The sequence below is a fragment of the Lichtheimia ornata genome (assembly GCF_029851405.1).
Source record: "Lichtheimia ornata isolate CBS 291.66 chromosome Unknown scaffold00037, whole genome shotgun sequence".
Taxonomy (NCBI): Eukaryota; Fungi; Mucoromycota; class Mucoromycetes; order Mucorales; family Lichtheimiaceae; genus Lichtheimia; species Lichtheimia ornata.
Genome location: NW_026695357.1, coordinates 19755 through 41983, shown reverse-complemented (window position 1 = coordinate 41983; position 22229 = coordinate 19755). Strand labels below are relative to the sequence as shown.

At 43.2% G+C, this 22229-nt stretch overlaps 7 protein-coding genes across 7 annotated transcripts; 2 read left to right on the top strand and 5 right to left on the bottom strand.

Moving 5' to 3' along the window:
* Positions 1 to 14: 14 nt before the first annotated feature.
* Positions 15 to 3302, bottom strand: O0I10_007528 (uncharacterized protein; the record flags this gene model as incomplete). Its single annotated transcript, XM_058487543.1, has 4 exons — positions 15 to 1899; positions 1962 to 2158; positions 2221 to 2369; positions 2432 to 3302. The coding sequence occupies 4 exons, from the start codon at positions 3300 to 3302 to the stop codon at positions 15 to 17; spliced, it is 3102 nt and encodes a 1033-aa protein (XP_058341594.1).
* Positions 3303 to 4327: 1025 nt separating this feature from the next.
* O0I10_007527 (uncharacterized protein) lies at positions 4328 to 6187 on the bottom strand (the record flags this gene model as incomplete). Its single annotated transcript, XM_058487542.1, has 11 exons — positions 4328 to 4378; positions 4438 to 4542; positions 4603 to 4861; positions 4919 to 5016; positions 5072 to 5134; positions 5193 to 5393; positions 5452 to 5568; positions 5621 to 5761; positions 5814 to 5936; positions 5992 to 6028; positions 6081 to 6187. The coding sequence occupies 11 exons, from the start codon at positions 6185 to 6187 to the stop codon at positions 4328 to 4330; spliced, it is 1302 nt and encodes a 433-aa protein (XP_058341593.1).
* Positions 6188 to 7634: 1447 nt separating this feature from the next.
* On the top strand, positions 7635 to 9761 carry O0I10_007526 (uncharacterized protein; the record flags this gene model as incomplete). The annotated part of the gene is made up of 3 exons (XM_058487541.1): positions 7635 to 8761; positions 8866 to 9350; positions 9430 to 9761. 3 exons carry the CDS (start codon positions 7635 to 7637, stop codon positions 9759 to 9761), a joined length of 1944 nt encoding a protein of 647 aa, XP_058341592.1.
* Positions 9762 to 9809: 48 nt separating this feature from the next.
* O0I10_007525 (uncharacterized protein) lies at positions 9810 to 13904 on the top strand (the record flags this gene model as incomplete). The annotated part of the gene is made up of 1 exon (XM_058487540.1): positions 9810 to 13904. The coding sequence occupies one exon, from the start codon at positions 9810 to 9812 to the stop codon at positions 13902 to 13904; it is 4095 nt and encodes a 1364-aa protein (XP_058341591.1).
* Positions 13905 to 16965: 3061 nt separating this feature from the next.
* On the bottom strand, positions 16966 to 17187 carry O0I10_007524 (uncharacterized protein; the record flags this gene model as incomplete). Its single annotated transcript, XM_058487539.1, has 1 exon — positions 16966 to 17187. One exon carries the CDS (start codon positions 17185 to 17187, stop codon positions 16966 to 16968), a length of 222 nt encoding a protein of 73 aa, XP_058341590.1.
* Positions 17188 to 17212: 25 nt separating this feature from the next.
* Positions 17213 to 17813, bottom strand: O0I10_007523 (uncharacterized protein; the record flags this gene model as incomplete). The annotated part of the gene is made up of 3 exons (XM_058487538.1): positions 17213 to 17279; positions 17527 to 17662; positions 17747 to 17813. The coding sequence occupies 3 exons, from the start codon at positions 17811 to 17813 to the stop codon at positions 17213 to 17215; spliced, it is 270 nt and encodes an 89-aa protein (XP_058341589.1).
* Positions 17814 to 17895: 82 nt separating this feature from the next.
* O0I10_007521 (uncharacterized protein) lies at positions 17896 to 18434 on the bottom strand (the record flags this gene model as incomplete). Its single annotated transcript, XM_058487537.1, has 2 exons — positions 17896 to 17913; positions 18102 to 18434. The coding sequence occupies 2 exons, from the start codon at positions 18432 to 18434 to the stop codon at positions 17896 to 17898; spliced, it is 351 nt and encodes a 116-aa protein (XP_058341588.1).
* Positions 18435 to 22229: the final 3795 nt, after the last annotated feature.

Genomic DNA, 22229 nt, shown 5'->3' with positions numbered 1-22229 from the left:
AACTGGGTTGTTTGTTAAATTTTCAGGGCATCTTTCCAAACTACATGGACAGAAGCATCGGTGGCAAAGGCCGAAGATTCTGGTAATAAATTACCACTGTTCTGATTTACCGGCCATTCAGAAATGAAAACGTCAGCGGTTGTGTTTTCCCAAGTGTAAACCAGCATGTGAACGCTGTTACGATGTTGAAGTAACTGGTCCGGCAGATAAAAGTCGTGCTGTGGGCTGTCACCATTACCATAATATCGTGCAATCAATGCATTGTTCAGAAATACAAACGCAGTGAATGAACCGTTCAAATGCATACGTAACGGCATGTGCATGTTGGTAAGTCGTGTATGCTTGAAATTGAATTGCACCCACTGAGCACCTTGGGATGTACTGAGCACGAATTGATTTCCCTCTCCTGTATCAACTTCCATTGGTGCCCATTCATTGCTTGGTGTAAGCTCATCGGGAAATCCGGTTGAATTGTATGGGTTCGAAAGCTCACGGGTATCAGTTCCTGTTATCTTCCATGCCGGTTGTTGTGAGACGCCACTTAAATGCACCTTGATAATTCCACGAGGATTCCGTACATCATTCATGATAAACGCCTGTCGATTAAGACCGAAGTTGTCAACCAGTACAACCAGCGTATTAACGCTGTCGTCTGACAAATATTGTGTAAGGTCATAGGTGCGTGTGCCCAAGAACCATGGGTCGGGTCCGATCTTGGCTCCTGCTGAGAAGAGTTGCCGTGAATAGGTTGTATGACCACCAACCACATGTCCATTGACGAGTACTGTTGCACGATGCCGGATGTTGAGAGATAACTTCACATTGCGGCCGATAGGTGTATCAAATGCAGTGCTGTAAAGAACGTGTCCACTGAGATAATGGTAATCCAAGGCTTCAAAACTGAGCTTTCCATTTTCTAACTGCTTTAACGGATGCCACTGCATATCAAGAAATTTCACTGTACGAGCTTGCCAATTACTAAGGGCAGTGTGTATTGGGGCTGGCAATTGTTGTTGATGATGGAGTTCAGTTACGTATACATAAGGCATGCTGTAATACAGTCCTCGTTTCGGTCGAGCAAGACGCTTGTCAGCTGGAGGCGAAAACGAAACAACGTGAAGATCACGATCTTGCTGACGGTAGTTAACATCCAACTGCTGGGTTTTTTGATCATATACCATCGTGTCGGTCCCCCATGCAATAAATCCAGGATATCGCTTTTTGCCCTTTGTCCAATAAGGATCTTGGAAGTCAGCATAAAGCGTGCTGACTTGGGCTTTAGTCAAGCCAATAATATATAAATTGCCTGTTTCCGATCCGATCTTTGTCCAACCGCTTTCTTTTTCAAATTTCAATATATCTGCAGGTCCATCTCGTCGTAGAACGTCATCTTGCATATTCCCAGTGATATACATTTGCTTATGCTCAAAGGCCAATCCACCAAACTGATTCGGTTCGATGATCCAAATTTCTTCAGTTTGATCTTCGCTCAACATTCGCAGATGGATAGGCACAGTAGCTTGCAGAAGTACCAGGCCATTAGCAGCTTTGTAGTTGCCAACAGATATGAATGCATGCTTGTATGGGAGGTAACAACTCATTGTAAAATTGCCGGCCGACGACTGTACTTGCATATCAAAAAGGTCGATCTTTTCGGTATTGAAGTTGCGGAAAAAAGTGAAGAGGACTGGATTATCTACGTCGCGTGATACACGTTGGTTGCTTATCGTTCGTTTGATTGTCGATTTGATGGTGCGCTTAGGGAGTCGATCTGTACGCGTAAAATATGGATCGAAAGAGCGTGCAAATAATATAGTCTCACGTAAACGGCGACCACGCATCGATAAATAACCGTACTCACGAATACAAGCTGAATAGTCGTAAGAAGTGTAGACGTCCCTACAAAGACATTAAATGTCAATCGATATACTGTAGCTTTATATCTGTGGTTATTAACTTACGGATCTCCGAGCGTGCCCCAGTTCGTTCCACCATAAACCATATACAAGTTCGTCATGGATACGCCTTGAGCCAATGCAGATTCCACGATGTCCTTGGTATATTCGTCACCGTAAAAATCGTAAATCTGGTCGTATGTATGACCAAGCTGATAATGATTAAACCAACCACCTTGTAGTTCAGGGATAAATAAAGGTGACTATGTTTACAATATGTTATAAGCTTCGAATGAAATACCGTTTACATATTCATTCAACTTACCTCTTTAGCACCTCCTCCAAATGCACGCACAGTCTTTTCCAATCGATCCATTGAGCTTGCCATATGCTTTGTACTCCACTCTTTCCAGCCACTGGTAGAATTCCCGGTATCAATAAGCCAACTAGTGGGATCACTCGTGGGGGGAAACACTGTATACAAATGCCGTTTATCATTAGATGCAAGGAAATGGTGAAGAGATAAGGGCACGTACCGACATATTTGTCAAAGCCGTATAGATCCAAACCGAAAGCAGAGGTCGACCAAAATCCTTTTCGAGATTCGAGTTCTGGTCTAGCTACCCAGCTACTTTCTTCGAACCCGTCGTTGCTGAATAAAGGAATTGTGATGCCTGCGTCACGTGCAGCTTTGGCAAGCACGCGCATTTGATCCCGTAATCCGATTGGTAAGATAGCAGCCATTGTTTCAAAAAGTTCATTGTCCAGTTGAAGGGCTAACACGCATCCTCTTTTTGATCGTTGGTTTTCTGTAATTTGATGCCTGGCAATAATCGGGAGGATATGATTCAACCATTCAATCTCATACTGTGCAAATTCTTCATCATAGGTACGCCAAAGCATATATTGAGCATGTCGGACGCGTAAGTGACGCTTCGCGATAAGCCAGCCAGGGTAGCCTCCTGCTTGCGTCTCAGCACAAATATAGGGACCAGGTGCAGCTAAAACATACAATCCAAGGTCCTCACAGAGATCAAGCAAATATTCGATGTCACGGTTGCCTTCAAAGTTGTACTCTCCCTCCTGCGAAGAATGATATCCCCAGTGGAAGTAAATGCGTATTGTATTCATGCCCATCGATTGATATTGCTTGAGTATGTAGGACCATCGTTCACGGTCAGGTACTCTCCAATAGTGAAACTCTCCAGAAAAGATCATTGTCGGTTCGCCTTCCACATACAATGCGTATTTATCCCAATCAAGTACATTGTGATATTGTGCACGATCGTAGGCTACTGAGCTAGTCGTAATGTCGAGAGTGCCATAAGTGCGCTGATGGCAGTAAATGGCAATAGCCGATAGTATTACAGGCAATATTGCAACTATCGAAAAAAGTGCTGAAGACATATCATGAAGATAATATGAAAGAAACGCGTACATACACACTAGTCCGATAAACCCCAAAAAATTGGGCTGGGTTTAGGCGACGCAGGATCTCTCTCTTTTTTTCGCGCCCATGTTAATTATAAGAGTTGTAGAGTATTAGAGCTTCGATGCTCTAAAACGTCAAGTTCCAAGCTAATGTAAGTATGACGGTGGGACGTCTTCTTTGTTATCCTGTGGATGAGAGCCGACCTTGTCATCATATAATAGGTCTTCATCATCGTTTCTTTTGTCTACACTCATAATTAAAGTTAAACTATTACATGATTAGTCATATACTGCTGTGATCGCATTTACAAAGCTTGAATTGGTAGCAGCGATATAATGTATAGGTTGGCTAATGATGGATGATAATCTCGCGCGATCCAATCGTGCATCGTAACTTTGACCAAGCCAACATTTTATAAGCCGATTGACGCAATCTAGAGGTAAAAGACTCTATTTCCGGCTTCTTAATTCTTAATCACTGAGCACGGATTATCACGGAGGACTTTGCTTTTGAAGGGAGGATAACCCGTTGCGATAGGATCGCCTTTGCTGAGCTTAGTTGATTCAGGTTATTTCCAGGTTGAATGAAAGTAAGGATATGAACATTGCTGTAAGGGAAGGACTGTCAAATATCCCAATTCAATGGCTGGTACATCGTTGGCCGACTAAAGTTGGTTTTCAATGAAGCAGAAACGTTGTTAAGAACTGCGGGTGTGTAGAGTAGAATGGGCAAGTGGATAAAGGGATTGATCGGAGTTCAAGTGGAATGTGGATCACGGTGGATGGTGTAATAGTGTGCGAGTGAGCAGCAGACACTATTACAGCCCCCTCCCAGAACTTTTGTATCTTCAAACACAAACCACTGTATAATATCTTCAATCTCATTGTTAGTCACTAAAGAATCTTGCTAGCAAACTTCAGGCACATCAAATCACATTCATCTAGTAGAAGATACTTGACGAAGAAAAGGACGATTTAATCTGATTATGGGAATGTAACTACTATTTATCCATTCTTTTTGTATTCAAAAGTTGTTGCATTCGCTGTTGCACCTGATATCATTGTATTTTCTTATGTTAGATATGTGCTTCCTTTTAAGATCCAGCCATACCTTAGTTGTCAAGTAATGAAATACTGCCTCTTTCACCCAAGCTTGTTTGTAAAATTCAGCGTGCCTCATCTCCTCAATACCAATTTTGCTGTCACCAACAACCGCCTTTCGAAAACCAGGTAATTAGTATTACTATAATAGATAATGCCCGTTGTCCGAGGTTACCTCTAAATCTCGAGTCTGTGTAGCAATCCACTTGTTGATAAAATTCACAGGATGCTGGGCAAAGTGTAGGAGAAAATCGCGTCTGCTTTTTGAATTGTTGATGTTTTGCACACACTGAACAATTTTGTCATCGAGAGCCAGTACTTCTTTCTGTGCTTGAGTCGACGCAACAGATGCAATCATTTTTTGACGAATAATGCTGTCCAATTCAACATCCAGATCATATGCTTCAAGAGAATGTCGTGAATCGGTATCCATGCTATCATATGTAAAATTGGTATCTCAATAACTTAACACGTAGGTGGGGTAAACATACGTAATAGTATAGTTGATGACAATTGGGTCAGGCCGTACAAGATGATGACCGATCAGCATGGGTATCTCTGAAAAGTGAATGTGCCTTTTATCGAACAGCTAATCAAAGTAGCATGAATGACATGTTAATGTGTGCGTGCTTGTCCTTTCCTACCTTTTGTAATTGTTCATCGCAATGTATTGTGTGCTTATCTTCGGTATCCTGCAAACCATGAACCTGAACACCGATATTCAGTATCGAATACATGCTTTGCATAATCAATACAACATTTTACCTTGATGTAATTCCATAAACCCATGATCACTTGAGGCTTCGTCTCTAATTTCATATCCAGTATCTCGGACAGCATTGGGCTGAGTCTATACTTTTGCGGTATGTAATCCGGATCTAGGACAATTCGGACATTCACATTGCTTTGACCTCGTCGACTGATCTCTACCCCATCATGCTCAGGCCCATTCGGTTGTTTACGCCACTATTGCGGATAGTTAGTATATAACTGTCAGAAGGCGATATATTACAAGGCTATGTACCTCAACCAAATCATCTTCGGAATACGATCCGGATTCTCGATTTAGTTCTACACATATGGTGCGGAAAAATGAAGTAAACTTTTGGACCGGCTGAGCTTTTTTGGTTGGGATAGGAGGCTAAAGAAAAGTGAATAAAACTTGAACACTGTATGCTTGGTGTTGCCCTTACATCCAAAAGGCGGCCTTCAATCTTGAGCGTCCATGATGATTCCACGATGCCATCCATGACATCAAAATCTCCATCTCCTGTTGATTGATCCCTCGGACGCGCAGTTGTGTGTGATACGAAAATCCTCAATATTCGCCGTGTCTATAGGATCAGCTTAGTTTGACGAATTCGTTTGATCCCAGACTTTTCGAACCTTGTTAGGCTTCCCAAGAGCTTCTTGTACGTCAAGCCGCTTCCTCAGTATTGTCGTATCCAATTTCTTATCAAATGCTGCAAGCTCCCTGTAGAGCGTCGACTCTGGGACCAAGGTTTCTATCTATCGGTATCGATCAGTCAAGCACGTAGGACGTTCATTTCGCAGCGTGACATACCCTAGGCGGCATGTTGCGGTCGCTTGGTCGCTTTTTCCTTTGCAAGGGTAATTAATAGTTTGAGAGGGAAGGTAGTCATTGCTTCTTACTTGACATGTTTAAGTAGTAGTTCCGATTCACCAGGTCTTTTCCTGTACTGAAATTGGCTTTCGATCGACTGATCTTCCATACTGGTCTTTATCAGCTGTTGTGCCATATCGTTGACTAACTTCAAGCACTGCGAAAGGTCCGCCCAGGGTTTTAATGTCAATCGGAGTTCAAGTTGGCATCGTCTTATTATGGTCACTGTCGCCATCATCCAAGCAGTGCAGCATGTGCATGCTAAATTCGAATAAAAACGTCAGTATCCTACTCTATCATGATCCATCTGTCAAATCTGGGACCTGATGGGCTTATCGTCAATTTTGCATGGGCATTATCACGTCTAGTGACCATGATGATGTTAAACAGCTCCATCAATCTTTGAGAATAAATGAAAAAGGCCATGTTAGCAGCACACTACCGATGCCACCAATAAATAGCGTATGGCTGTCGAGATGTCTTGTTGCATAACGCAAGGTGATGATAACCCATCAGATGATGCTAATAGGAATCCCTGCAAGTCGCATTGGTAGCAAGCAACAGACATATCTCAATAACTTGCCTTTTGGAGAAGAACAATAATGGGGAGGTCACGTTTGGTTCCATAGTAAAATCATTGCATGGCAATAAACACGTGAGGAGAGGAGATAGCAGACAAAGGAGGTGTCGGCCACGCAACCTTTTCTGAGGCAATCCTCTACGTTCCACTGATTTAGCATTTAGTATTTACCATGCCCATGCAGCTCCTGGTGATAACAAGCACTTCCAGCGCGAAGGAACATTCTCCTGTGAAAAGGCATCGCATTTTTTCTCATTTTCGCTGTTTTTCTCCCTATCCTATTGGATAATCGACATTGAAATGAGAAACCCACTTGTAAAACCAGTGACGCTGTACAACTTTGCTTACGATCACGTGACGATCTGAACACTTCCATCTTCCAAGTTTCACCTAGGATGATCATCGCCTGATTTATGCATGGGCAATTAATCACACCAATCACACCAAACTCTTTAATCAAAATGTTTGTTGAGGATGGCTATAGAAAGTCCATGTATGAATACCCCCTTTGTTTTGTTGATCACCAGACATCCTACTTTAGTATAAATCATTATCGTGCAGCAAAGTAAATAAAAGAGCTCTTTTCCTCGCTTTATACCTGGATCATAGTAGGGCACAAGACTGCCAACGCAGAGTCAAATCCTTGTATACATCGTACGTACCGCAAGCCAGAGGTCCTTGGTCACGAACGGTGTACATGTATCTTATTTGTTGTATCCCATTAGTAGTTAGCAGAGTTACCTCATTGCCGATATCTATACACCTTCTCATACAAGTTCCCCTTTGGTCTCCCTTTGTTGGTATGTTAGAGCTCCCTAGCAGTTGTCATCCCCACCTGCTTTGATTGAGTAGTAGTATTCATTTGAGTTGTTTTTGTTTGGTTGTTACAGTGTATCGCAGCCTCTAAGATCGTGATCAATAAATCTGGTGGAGAAGCCGCGCAGTTGCTACATATTGTATCAGCCAAGAAGCAAGAAGTTTTATTACGTATCTCATTTGGAAAATGACTGGCTCGGCACCGGAAACATCATTATCACCTGCTGCGCGTGAGAGATTGGGATCAGCAGATGTGGTTGTTGTCGAAACAAACACGCATGCAATTCCACACTTTAATGGGCACCCTTATAATGACGACCCCTTGCTATTTATGGAAGCGTTTCAAGATGCAGCAGATGAAAACAATTGGACAAGCGAAGAGAGAAAGTTGGCACGTGTTCGTCTAGCATTGAAAGGTGCAGCTAAGGATTGGTATCGCAGGGAGATACAGCTGAATCCACCATCGACATTCGAGCTTGGATCAGACTCCTTTATCGCACGTTTCAAGAAAGCCTATGTGACGGCTAGATGGGTGGCACATTACAGCATGTCGTATCACAGCATGAGACAGCAACCAAATCAATCCGCACCTGATTATGTAAACGCTAAACTGGCTATGGCTCACAAGTACGAAACAGCATTGAACACCACGTTGCCGGATGAGAAGAAGATTTGTGACATCTTGCAAGGATTGCGCGAGAGCTATATGCGTTGGATCTCGAATGATGCCATGCCCACTACATTATCAGGATTAATGGATGTGATCTCTCAATTGGAAACGCAGATCAGTGTGATCAGGGAAGAAGCACAATTGACAGCAGGCCCTATTGTCAATCAGCAACCACATCCTTTTGTGCAACAACAAGGATTATTGCAGGACATGCAGCATCAGCCAATGATATCTTCTGAACCAGCTCCCGTATTCTATGCCAGCAATGACTACAAAAGACCACCTGTCAAGGACAAGCAACTGTATGACCCTTCTTCCAAATCCAATAAGAAAAAAGAGCCTAAGCGTGAAGCTAAAGATGTTGGAGATTTGGAGAACGCCATTGCAAACATGATGGATCGCATGGAAGCCACCGTATTACGCGCTGTGGAAACAGTGGCAGAGAAGACTGCGGCGAGATTTGACCAAAGAGACCATTGCTATAATTGTGGCGAAAATGGACATCAAGCAGCTCTTTGTCAAAAACCATGTAATGTATGCAAGGCCGACGATCACACTTCATACACTTGCCCTGAGCGAATGAAGCGATATAGCAAGAAAGGAAGAGAAGCCAAATCGGATCCGGATTTTCAGACAAGCCGTCAGTAACGACAGGTCCGGCGGCTAAAGAAGAACAAAACCCTGTCAATATTATACAAGAAGCTCCCGTTTATGCAGCAGAAGAATGAAATAGACGTGGAGATAAAAGGCCTGCCAATGACGATGTGGCGCCTATGCAAGTGGATGAGGATAGCTTGCCTAGGATAATTGGTCCTTATACCACGCTTCCAACGGATCCCAAACAAAGAGCACGGCTTATCAATTTACAAAAAGCAAGAGATGCCAAAGCTAGAAGGAAGAAGGAGAATGAAGAAGCGGTTGCCAGAGGAGAGATGCCTTTATCGTATCTTGGGAAGGTCAACAATCCCATCCCTGCAATCAAGGACTATGAAGGTCATGTGTTGTCGTTTGATGTCAAGGAGGCTTTGTGGAATACAGACGTGTCCATCAAGTTACCACAGCTAGCTTATCACTCCCCTTGGATTTTGGAACAAATTTTGCATTATCTCGGTGGAGACCTCCCTCGCAAAAAGGCTGACAAAAAGGACCAAGTGCATCTAGCGGAGGAGCCTAATTATCAAGCCCATTCAAACAACAATACCAAAGGCCTTCAAGCTGTGTACATACTTATAGGTGACCATATGGTAGAAGGACTAGTGGATGCTGGATGGTGGAGCCTTTTGTTCCATCTTGCCGTTATCATTGGTGCAAGGCATGGGAATGGAACAAGGCATGCAACCAACGGATAGTCGTATTCGTTTTGGTGGAGGAACCGAAGAAGTGCCGGTTGGATGCATTGAAGTCGACTTGACTTTTCACCCTGACATTATGATCAAGCAGCGTTTTATTGTTGTGGACAACCCATATACTCCTTTGTTGTTGGGTTATGATTTCCTATACAATGCCAAGGTTTCAGTGAACCCTTCTCGTGGAGTCATGACGTTTGATATTACTGGTGACACAGATGAAGAGGCAAAACTCGTAGACATTGAAACACATGTATCAGGAGTTACACCATCCGAAGCAGAAAGGAAGAAGGACTAGGCTCATGGATCAGCTGTACAAGCTCATTTTATCGGCTATACCAAGTCCATGGATACCACTTCGCAAGTAGCTATTGATTCGGATGTGGTTTTGGACCCGGGAGAGATTATGATTGCACACATGTCGATAAAGAAGCCACCAAATGGTATTGATGAATACACTGTCCTGGAAACGAAGCCTATGGGGAAGCACGAGATAATCCTATGGCCGTCCACTATTTGCTCTGATGGAATGACCAACATGTGTATAGCCAATCGAGGCCCTGATCGTATCGGCATTAGAGCGGGTGATATCATCGGAGTGGCTAGGAATATGTCCAAGCGCCCTACTGGTATTGATGATGTGAAGCACGTAATGGCGCAGCTGGAGCAATTGGTTACATACCCTGATATGCCTATTCCTATGGCCGAAACAGCGACACCATTGGACACACCCAGACATCAAACAGTGAATAATGTATTCACAGTGCAACCAGTGGATATTTGTGAAGATTTATCAGCACCACAGCAAGCCGCTATTAGAGCCATTGTCCAAAGAAGAGATGAGTGCTTTGCAAGTAAGCTCACTGAAGTGGGAGAATTGAAGGTGGAGCCGTATCGTATGGTCTTGAAGGAAGGTGCGATACCAAAGAAAGTAGCTCCATATACATTGCCCAAGGATGCAAACGATTGGTTGAAGGGATATTTATCTCAATTGGAGGAGATCGGCTTTATTGAGAAATGCAATGGACCGTGGGCAGCAGGAGCATTGCTCATACCTTCTGATGTGGATAAAAGAGTGAGCAGATCAAGAATCAAGGTGAGGCCCTTGAAAAAGGAGCCAAGGCTACGGACTCAACGCCATGGGCCAAGTCATCCTGTATGGATCTTGACGAAGGAAGCTGAGAACGATGATGAGCATCAACATGAGGAGGGCATTGATTTCAACAACGATGATTGGTATTCATTGACATATGGAAAGGAGGTGCCAACCAAGCAAAGATCTGATGCGAATGGGAACCGAGTGGACTACAATTGTTCAGCGCCACCTTTGCAGGCAGGAGAAAAGGACCCCTATAGGCTTGTATTCAACTACAAGCCTATCAATGCAGCCACTGTGGATTCGGGGTATCCAATACCCAATATACACGAGTTGTTCACACGTCTAGGAGGAGCCAACTACTTCACAATTATGGATGCTATGAAGGGATTCTGGCAGTTGCCTCTTCATGAAGACTCAAGAGATTTAACGGGTTTTGTGGTCAATTGTGGCGGCTACTCCCAATGGAGATGGACGAGATTATCCATGGGATTGAAGGGCAGCCCAGGAGCCTGGCAAAGTATCATGGACACGGTGTTCAAAGAGGCTATTAATGTGTACCTCATGGTATACATTGACGACGTGGTGGTGTGTAGCAAGACCTTTTCGGAGCATTTGAAGCATCTGGAAGCAGTATTTGACATGGCGGGTGCTGTTAATTTATCCTTTTCAAGAAAGAAGTGCAAGTTTGGATACTCCGAGTTGAAGATACTTGGCTACAAGATTGGACGAGAAGGCTTTGGAATGTTGAATACCAAAGTGGACAAGATCATCAAGTGGCCACCTCCAAAGGACAAAGACGAGCTATCACGATTCATTGGTTCAATCCAATATTACAGGAGATTCATCCCTCATTTCTCTTCATTATTGGAACCTTTGAACAAGCTGCGAAGAAAAGGAGTTAGCTACACATGGGAAGCTGAACAGCAAGAATGTTTCGACGAGTGCAAGCGTTTAATGTCAAGCGATCCTATACTGAAGCACCCGGACTTTGACAAGAAATTTTACCTTTCTACCGATGCTTCAGATACCGGGATAGGTGCTGTGCTTACCCAAAAGAGTGAAGAGGAGAGTTCCACTACGCAAGTATACTTACCGATATACTTTGGGAGCCGCAGTCTCAGTCCTTCAGAGCGTCGCTATTCCACGTATGAAAGGGAGTTCCTCGCCATCGTGTATTTTGTCAACTTCTTCCGCTTGTATTTATTGGGGCAAGAGTTTGTTGTTGTTACCGATCACAAAGCACTATCTTTCTTGGCAACGCTGAAGGAAAACACATCAGCAAGAGTAGCAAGATGGATGGTGACCTTATCCATGTTTGATTTCGAGATTCGCTATTTGCCCGGAAGATTGAATGTTCTCGCTGACGCTATGTCAAGGCTGCCAGTGGATGTCATGGATCATGTATCAGCTGACGATGTTATCGTGGATGAGTATTTACCCATCAATGCAATTGGAGAAGAGGATAAGCACGAAGATTCAAGCATCAAGAGAAGAAGAGTGGATAGCTATTGGGGAGGAATGGATGAAGAGCTATATCGAGCACTAGCCTTATACCTGTCAAGTCTCAAATTCAAAGAGCAAGCCAATCAGGAAGAACGACAGTATATTAGGCGCGTTAGCAGAGAGTATACGTGGTTTCAAGGACTTCTATATCGCAAGGCTACAGCTACACATCCTGCAAGGAGAGTATTGACAAGCAGCGGTGTATTGGAAGCCTTAAGGTTGAATCATGATCACATGTTGGCGGGCCATACCGGTGTCAAGTCAACTTTCGAGAAGCTTAGTCGCATGTATTATTGGCCATGTATGTACGAGGATATCAGGCGTTACGTGTTATCATGCCCTGTATGCCAAATGTTTGGTCCTCGGCCTAAGACACAGCGTGTACATCCTTGGCCACCTGCAGAGTCCGGTCCCTTCTCACGTATAATGATTGATTACTTCTCAATGCCTATGTCGGCTCGAGGTAACAATGCGGTGCTTATTGGGATTGACACTTTCACTGGTTGGATCGAGGCAAAACCTATGGCTAGCAAGACAGCGCTAGGAACGGCGTATTTTATTTATGAGTGGGTTTGTCGACATGGAGTGCCGCAAGAGATTGTATCAGACAACGGAAGCCATTTTACTGCCTGGGAATTGCAAGACCAATTGAATCGATTATATGGGTTGACAATCAAAACGGGGTCATCATGGCGACCACAAAGACAAGGACAAATCGAGAGAGCTATTCAGACGGTGCGAAAAGTAATGGAGCGATTACATATGACTTATCAAGGATCTTGGGAGATGTGGCTATCAGCAGCAGAATTCGTTTGTCGAACCTCTATAAACCGACGTCATGGATATACACCATTCTTTCTTGCTTATGGGAGAGAACCTCGACTACCGGTGTGCGTACAAGACATTTGGCAAGAGCAAGTCAGGGATGGTGATGGGTTGGATGAAGCCTCGATACGACGCACAATTCCAGAGAAACTAGCCCAGCATTGGAATGAAGATCTTGATACCGGGGCTATCAACATGCTCAACAACTACGCTGGTACCATTGGCCTTGATTTTGGTGAAGTTTGCAGTGTGGCAAGCGTATTCCATCCATCTGATTCAACGTCCAAGAGCTCACAGCTTATCATCAAGAGAGGGTTTTTATACGGCAACAACATTCCCAACCGCAACTGGCTTTTGAACAGAAAAGCTGCCAATGACATCGAGGTTTTGGAATGCAAGCTCAGTGTCGGTTCTACAAGAAAGGATCTACAATCTTACATGGTGTATATCAAGGCACTGCGAGATGAAGAAATCGGCAATCAACTTTTTGATTTCTACTCGAGTACATCAGTTCGCCGCAAGGATTGGGATACTGCTATGAGCCAACGATCGCGTCTCGACACTGCTTGTGGATTGATCATGAATCAGCATAAAAAGACTGTTACCGAAGCAGATGCCAGGAAGCCTGTACTATTTGGATTTGGATTGGATGGCATGCGGCAGAAAGCAAGGAAAGGTGCAATGGCATCCAAAGACAACAAGTTGGCAAACCGTTTGCATGCACGCATACTTCAAGGAGGTTTTCATCATTGCACGCGTGTCTGCGAGTATAATACGACAAAAATGTGCTGCCATTGTGTAAAGAGTGGGAATCCTTCTGTTACTCGATATTTGCAACGTCCTAGCCCAATCGGCCAACAAACATCATTCAGAGTCCTTTATTGTTCACGCTGCCGTCGTGTCACGCACCGCGATGGCAATGCTGGTGATAATCAAGCTACCATTTTACGAACCATGCTTGCAACACAAAAGCGACCAGCATGTTTTATACCACCATCTCGCCGACTCATTTGATCCAGCTTGACCACTGGATGGGGATTTACTCCCGTTTTCTCAGTGTAAGTGAAACAGCCCCCATTCAAGCATTGTAATCTGAGTCCTAATTACGATGAGTTTACAGTAAAGATAAAAGGGACATAGTGCCAGCAGGGTAGCATGGTTTTTGTTTCATTGTGGGATACTAGTCGTGAGATGTGTGTGTATGTGTGTGTGTGTGTGTAGATGATAAAAAACGAATAACAAACAAAGTCTGTGAGATTGCTGTTTACTCTGAAAGTGTGTGTCTGGGAAAAGAGACGTCTTTCTATCGATCTACCTCTGAATACTATAACTAGGCGGATGCTAAAGAGTAAAGCTTTTCTACCAATAACAAGCTATATCGTAAACGAGTAACGGGCTGAGTTGTATATGATGATCCACGCTTGTGTATCATCTCTTGTATGCTTATGTGCTTGTCTTTTGTATATACAATGATAAAGATGATGATAATGAATACATGATGTGTACCTTAACCGATCCATATACACGACAAGTCGTGATAGCTTAGAATAGAAACGAGATATATAGTCTCGTATATAGATGTCAATGATATGATTTTGCTATTCAATTGGTGGTATCACTTCCAAAATCTCCTTGGCGGTTTCGTCAATATGGGTTTCTCTTCTTTCGTGATCTCAGTTTGGCCTACAGAATCATCCCGCAATATTTGCTTCAAGTACATATCCCACTGACGCACTGGGATCTATGCATGTACACATGTTAGCTGTGGCCTGTGGTAGATCAAAGATGATGATGTAGATCATCACAGTAGTTTACCCTGCCAAAATTCATAGGACTAAAGATGTGTGGAAAGAGCATATGCCATGCATGCCACGCTGTAAAAGATCCACCAGGTATTTTGCTCCGTGAAAACCTCGGCGGAAGCGTTGAGTTTTCATTCCGATGCCCGCACTGTCCGCTATTCACGTTTAAGTTAAGCACTTAGAAATTGGTAGCACAGATACTATGGATGAAAGAGCGATGACTGTGGTCAGTATCAAATAAAGTTTGGAGCCAACGTAGTTGTAACGTCAATTGTTGAGCGGGAAGATGCCACCTTGGGATCTTGGGAGTAAAAGCTTGTCATATGAAACTTGAGACCACGTCTTGTGCATAAAAAATGCACGGCCCTCGGATTGCACTTTGTCCATGAAGGTCCGCGTGGTGGGATAAACCTGTAATACATGCCAAAGCCTTGATACAACCAAAACGTCTCACACTGTAGCTCTTCCCCTGATCGAGATTTCTCAGTGTGATGTGTGAATATAGTTGACAAACTGAATGAATGTTGGTGGCTTGCCATTGAGGCGATCTGTAACTGGAAAGTGACACGGCATGCATTTTGGGAACGTTAACTTTTGCATTTGATGCACACAATAAGTACACAGAGAGATGTTGTAACATTCTCAACAAGTCGTCCTCGTCCTTGATAAAAGTAAAGTAATCATCCGCATAACACAAAACCTTTATTAAGCGTTCTCTGTTATGTTATCGATGAAGGTGAGGAACTATGATAACCTTGACATTGAGAATCATGCAAATTCTTCGGGTGGTTTCAATAGCGAGGGTAAAGAGAATAGGTGTTAGCGGATCACCTTGTCATTGTCTTATTCCTCGTTGCTATTCCATTGCCGATGACAATGAACTAAAATACGTTGGTCTTGATGGTTGTACCAAAGAACAGCTTGATAATCCATTGAATTATTAAAGATGGGAAACCCCAACGAGTAAGACATTGTTCAAGGTATGCTGGATGAACACAATCGTACGCTTTCTCGATGTCCAGTGATAACCGGTAGCATCCGATGGACAATAATTAGCATGAACCATACCTAACTTCACCCCAACACCATTATCTGCAAACTGTAATGAATCGACCACGTACGAAACTGTTTGATACTTATTGCTGATCTTCTTACCGACATCAGCAATTCTTGTATTCATGGCATCTGTGTTGGTAAGTGTTATCGGACGCCAGTTGCCTGATGAAGCGGGATCTCCTTTCGTGGGCAGAGACACGGATAGTTTTTCTTTTATTGAAAGTGTAGACTTTATTAAACAGCAAAGTGATGGAACGAAGGACATACAATAAATCAGCCTGAAGCGTACTAAGAGCTGCTGATGTTGACCATGGCTGGTCATCTATCTTACAACGCCAATGATGCTGCTATGGGTCAGCAATAATGCAACAGAGGCTGCATAATACGTTGTCCTTGAGAGGTTGGTGTTGGTATGATTGAAAGCTAGTGAGAGCACGCCAAACGAGAGCTTGTGTGGGAAAGAGGTGACTGAGATGCAAGAAATATAGTGCTTTGCGCCAAAAATGGCGTTTGCTTGAGCAAGTAGCGAACATGTGCTGTATACATGATTTCCCAAAAGAAGTGGAACATGAGGATAATGATTTCGTGGTTAAGGTGATTGGTTTCGTGGGTGATGATTATTTGTTCGTGGCTAATGACAAGTGAGTTCGTGGGTGGTGGGTTTTGGTTTCGTCGGTAGTGCTTTTGGTTTCGTGGGTAGTGCCTTTTGAATTGGTGGGCAGCGTCTTTTGAATTGGTGGGTGACGCTTTTGGTTTGGTGGGCACGGCTTTTTATTTCGTGGAGGATGACTTTAATTTTCGCGCAGGATGACATTAATGTTCGTGGGTAGCGCTTATGATTTCGTGGGTGATAATAAAGGTTTCATACGCTGTATTGCTGGTCAACATTGCATACGACTTGCTGATTGATGTACGCTGTTGCATAGAATAGTTTATGATCACCCACGAAATCAAAAGCGCTACCCACGAACATTAATGTCATCCTGCGCGAAAATTAAAGTCATCCTCCACGAAATAAAAAGCCGTGCCCACCAAACCAAAAGCGTCACCCACCAATTCAAAAGACGCTGCCCACCAATTCAAAAGGCACTACCCACGAAACCAAAAGCACTACCGACGAAACCAAAACCCACCACCCACGAACTCACTTGTCATTAGCCACGAACAAATAATCATCACCCACGAAACCAATCACCTTAACCACCAAATCATTATCCTCATGTTCCACTTCTTTTGGGAAATCCTGTATCTTCATCTTCATCAATTTTGCAGAGTGTGCGTACATCGCTGTCAACCTGAGGAACGCGAAATCGATGGAGCTTTTGTTGTGTGCTAATGCAGAATTGTAGTAGTTGCCACCATGGTTTGAATGCTTTGTGTGGTAATAGGCACCAGAACCGTTTCCAAAAGGAAGGTGGATAAGTAAATGTCAGAGGCATGAATGTGGCCGTATCAGATGAGCGATCAAGGATGAATTGCCAGTGCGGATGCCAATATCGACGTAATTGCGACAACGATAGACAAGGTATATCTGTTGTATCCATAGCACCATAATGACTTCATAATGACTATGACAAGGGATGCTGGACATCCCATGTAAATAATACTGTTTCATTAATGCACATATTCATCATCTTAATTCATATCCATGCAATAGTAAAAGTATATAAAAGGGTTGATCCCATAATAAACACTTGACATCAGTCTCACAGTACTCGATCTTGCCTATACACTTTTCTTGTTTCTTCTTATTTAATCTCCAAACATCTCAATATCACTGGTCTTGTTTGTAGAGACCCGGAGTATCCAATGCCTCAAAGACGGGAGAGTAGGATACATAGGTTGGGATGCCGTTGAACTCTGTTGGGGAACCAGGTGTGTCGTGAGTGATCTGAAAATGAGTATCGAGATATCCTTCGAGGTGCAATGTGGATGATGTCATGTTCGAATGGACCACAGTAGATCGAGACTTTAACAACGTATACCTCAACTTTTAACTAGGATGTAGTATAAGGCATTTCCGTTCCAGATCCCAGTAAGCAACGTCAGACAACAGGTATTGCATTCGAGGCTGATTTGTAACTCCGTTGCCCTGAAGGGTTGACAAACTGTAATGGCTTTTTTTGTGTATCAAAGTGTAGACTTTATTAAATTGTGGAAACAGTCTGAGGAATGGATGAGGAATAAAGTATATTAGTTGTAAGAAGGTTCATTGCAGCGTTCGTGCTCCATTCTTGATGATTCAAAACACATTGCCAGTGGTATCGCCAAAGTATCGCAAGGATACTACCCAACCGGAAAATCGTTGAGTCTGTCAAATAATAGCGAGGCGAGCTTTGTAGAGTATTAAGACATTCCATATTTCTTGGTGGGTAGGAAAGATGGCAAAAAGCTCAAATGCATTTAAAGCGTCGATCCAGAATTGGCGCTTGCTAGGACAACCCACAACAAAGTGGTAGAGGTCTTCTGGCGCGGCCTTGCAGATTTGACATATTGGGGATTCCACCTCAGGTATGTTCCATCCATGTAGCTTTTGTCGGGTGCCAATCGTATCATGTAGCAGTCTCCACCATGGAGTGAACGCTTTATGTGGAATCATTGATCGCCAAAATCGTTTCCAAAAAGAAACAGGATAAATGAGACATAGTGGGCGTGCTATTTCCGGTGGTCGAGGACGACAAAGCATTAGCTGCCAGCGTGGATGCCATGAGTGACGTAGTTGGGCATTGGGCTAAAGTTGCTGTTGGTATTGATGTGTGTTTCTTAGCAGACACCCGGAGAGTCCAATGCGATAAGGAAGGAAGTCTTGATTTCGGCAGTGGTGAAGGAGCAAAGGTGTGAGATACCGGGATAGATATTGTCGACGAATTGTTGAGAGTAAGGATTGTGGGAGCGTCTTGATCTGCTTGTGGGAGTGATTCCACGAAATTTTGAAGGAGCTTCGGCAGTCGATGATCGTGAAGGAAAAAGTATTGCTGGTCCTGTTCCCAATATACAATATCCAATAGCAGATATCGGATAGGGAGCTTATGATGGTTTGGTGGTGGTGTGATCATTGTTTCCAAAAGTAGATCCAAAAGCCAGCATTGAGACCAATTAGAAGAGATCGCCAGAGGAGGTAGTGATTGCAATACTGAACATAGCTGTAACCTGTAACATGTTGGGATCATCTTTCATTTGTTTGCGGTAATGTTTGGGAAAGAGAAACCACGGTAGAAGTGATGCATGTCCTGTCCTTAGCTGATAATACTTGATAATCGAAGGTGATATGAATCGGTTATTCGTGGATTCTTGCACAGTCATTGAAGATAGATGAAATGCAGTGCCTTGCTTTGTTTCTCGATATCTATCAATCCCATCCCACCTTGTGCTCTTGGGATCGTTAAAGTAGCCCATGCTGGTTTAGGCCAGAAAGGAAGCAAAAAGGAGCGAACCACTTTCTCGATTTCTTGTATCCATTCAGAGGGTACTGGAACCACGCGGAGGATATGCCACAATCGAGATAGTAACAATGAATTGGCCACGGTACTTGCTCCACGGATCGATAGGCTACGTTCTTTCAACATGTTTGCATGACGGGTGATCTTGGTCTTGATCGTCTCCAGGAAACTCAGAAGCTGTGGCTGGCTGTGAAAGAGCGGATATCCCAAATATACGAGTGCTGTTTCCTTGTTAGAATCATGCCATTGAGCACCATACCCTTCTGCTAATGCTAGAAAGTGTTGAATAAAGAATTGTGTGTGTATACAATGGGATATGGTAGTGATTATCAATAAATCACTACTAATAAACAGTCATGCAAAAAAAAGAAAAATCAAAGTATCTGTGGTGTGCGTATATTAAAAAGGGAAAAGGATAACAAAAGGAATATAGTGAGACCTTTGATCGCCTGTCTTTATTACTATGTCTCTACTTGGGCTATTTATATTTTATACTGTATTGGGTATGATCAGGTTTGTGGCAACCACGAATGATTCACCATGCACGCCTTGCGAGAAAGTTTATATATCCAGGTTCCATTAGCATCTCGGCCATTTGGGTGGTCACAGCTCACAGATGCACCCATGTTCTTGAGATTTTCATGCAATGTTGTATAGCGGTGCTTGATATCCTCGAGTTGTTCTTCATTATCGTTACCTATAGTAATATCAGTAAAGTAATCCCTGACACTATAAAGTTGGGGCTTCTTGATGCACGATTCGGATTGCGGGTCAGGCATATAATACCGAAAGTCGCCCCCAGGTTGAGAATTCATAAGGACATTTCTCCCAAGTAAGTGAATCAACATCTGTTCGGTGCTGTCTACCAGGTATCATTGTTCATCAGTAGGTTTCTGCTTTCTGACAGCATCACGTACGTCATATCTCATATTTAGGCTCATAAAGAAGTTGTCCACGAGGATAAAGCTTAAGGCAGAAGGTGCAGCCAATCACTGTCGACAAGAACGCATTTTTGTTCGATCCATGGAATCAAACAGCGCAGTCTATGATATGCTTAAGCATATCAAGCCTCTACAGCCGGATTTTTTTTGGAATACTCACTTGTCAGCGTTCTAAGGCCTTAGCCTAGGTACTTGGCAAATTTAGGACTTCTTATGTTATTGTTTCATTTGAAGATGTAACCTCGCGCTCGCGGGACTTGGCATGTGTGGGTCTTCTCCTTGTTTTGTTATTACAGCAACAAAAATCAGAAATCACAAAGCAACAAATGTTTATTGAAGGTGGGCAGGAACCCAGGCAAAGAGAGCACCGAGAGACATATGCACGGAGGACGGAGGTGCACAGATGTCGCCATCCTTTGCCGCCAACAAGCTCGGCAGGTGCATGGTGCTGGAGATCTGATAGGAGGGATTTCTCCTGGGTGAAAAAATGATGATTATCAGGAAGAGCCATGCGGTTGACCAAAATATTTTTGACTAATAGCAACATGTGAAATTTCGTATTGTTGACCGCGATCATGGAACTTTCACATAAGCTCCTTTCGACCCAGCCAACTGAGTTTGTTCTATTGAAAACCCCTAGCCCCATACTTAGTTGAAAAATTCGAAGTTACATGTATCTTTATGTTTTGTATTTGCTGTAAGGGTGATGCTATGTAGTCTTTGATCTTTGTTCATATATTACAAAGCTAAACTCTAATAGAGCCAAAGATGTAGAGGATCCTTGATCCGAGTTTTGGTCGAAAAGAAAGTAGATCAGTTGAGATAGGTAGTGCATACTATATAGGGACTGATTCACAACTCTCAAATTTAAAACATCAGTTGACAATCAAAGCGATATCATGGTAAGGCTCTATTATGTATGCCTGCTCCTTTTTCTAGGACATTTATGCACCCCACAATATGCTTTCAATAATACAAAATCAATGCTCAACCAAAGCTTTTGTTCTTGACACGTGACACCATATAAAGCAAAGCTTACTCTGATAATTTCTCACACAAATACATATAGTATGCTATGCCAGATATAGACGATGATCTCGAGGACCACATAATAACTTCTCCCTTTTCGCATCGTGATCATTCTCTTCATTCAAAATTGGTAGGATGCAGCAGGATGCTGGGCTTCTTTCTGATGAAAAGGCATTTACGATACATGTAATTGGTCCCTGACAGATTCATCACACATGCTATTCAGCGTGCCATGGATTATCACCATAAATATGTAAACAGCAAAGGGGCAACGGCATGAACATCTTTCCTTAGATGCGCATCATACATTGTTACTCCACGTTCGAGCTCTTTCTAGTCATTAATCATTGCTGTCAAGAGCCAACATGTCAGATGCCGATAACCGGTCGTGAACACCGTGAACACAAAGTAAGAAGAGGGTTTCTTGCTTATTGCGTTCTTCTAATGGTAGAGCCGCAGGGATCATTGACCATGTGTCATGATTGTTCCATTTTTTCAAGCATGCACCACTAGTGTCATTACTGAGCAAAATCGTCACCCATTCCTTTTTTCTTCTGTTATCGATAGTGCTGGAAGTTTTAGTACCCATCTCATTATTTTATGTTCATAATGCCTGTTACGGAGCCACATATGGCAAAAACGTTGGCATTCAATAATGTCATATTATGAGGTACAAGTTCAGCTTCGCAATAGCTTCCTTTGCCACCTCGGTCAAAGACTTTGCCAGGTCATTTGTTCTTGCCGTTGCTGGTTGCTGGTCATCATGGCCGTCATTGATAGATGGTTCAGCGAAAGTATTACAAAACTTTGCATGCTCATGGATAGCGGAGGCTCCATGTAGGATCTTGCAGTTGCCTCAATAAAACTTGCTGCGGTCATCATTTGATCGATGACTAATGACTACATGTCCTATAGGTATGGTTCAATAAACATCAATATACAATGTGCTAAGTCGACCAGCAATCAGAAAACCCTTACCAAGAATCACAGTACTGGTAATGCTCACAGTGGGCAGGCAAGATTTGCGACGGTGGTACTTGAGCTTCCCCTTGGCTTCGAAACCTTCACCAC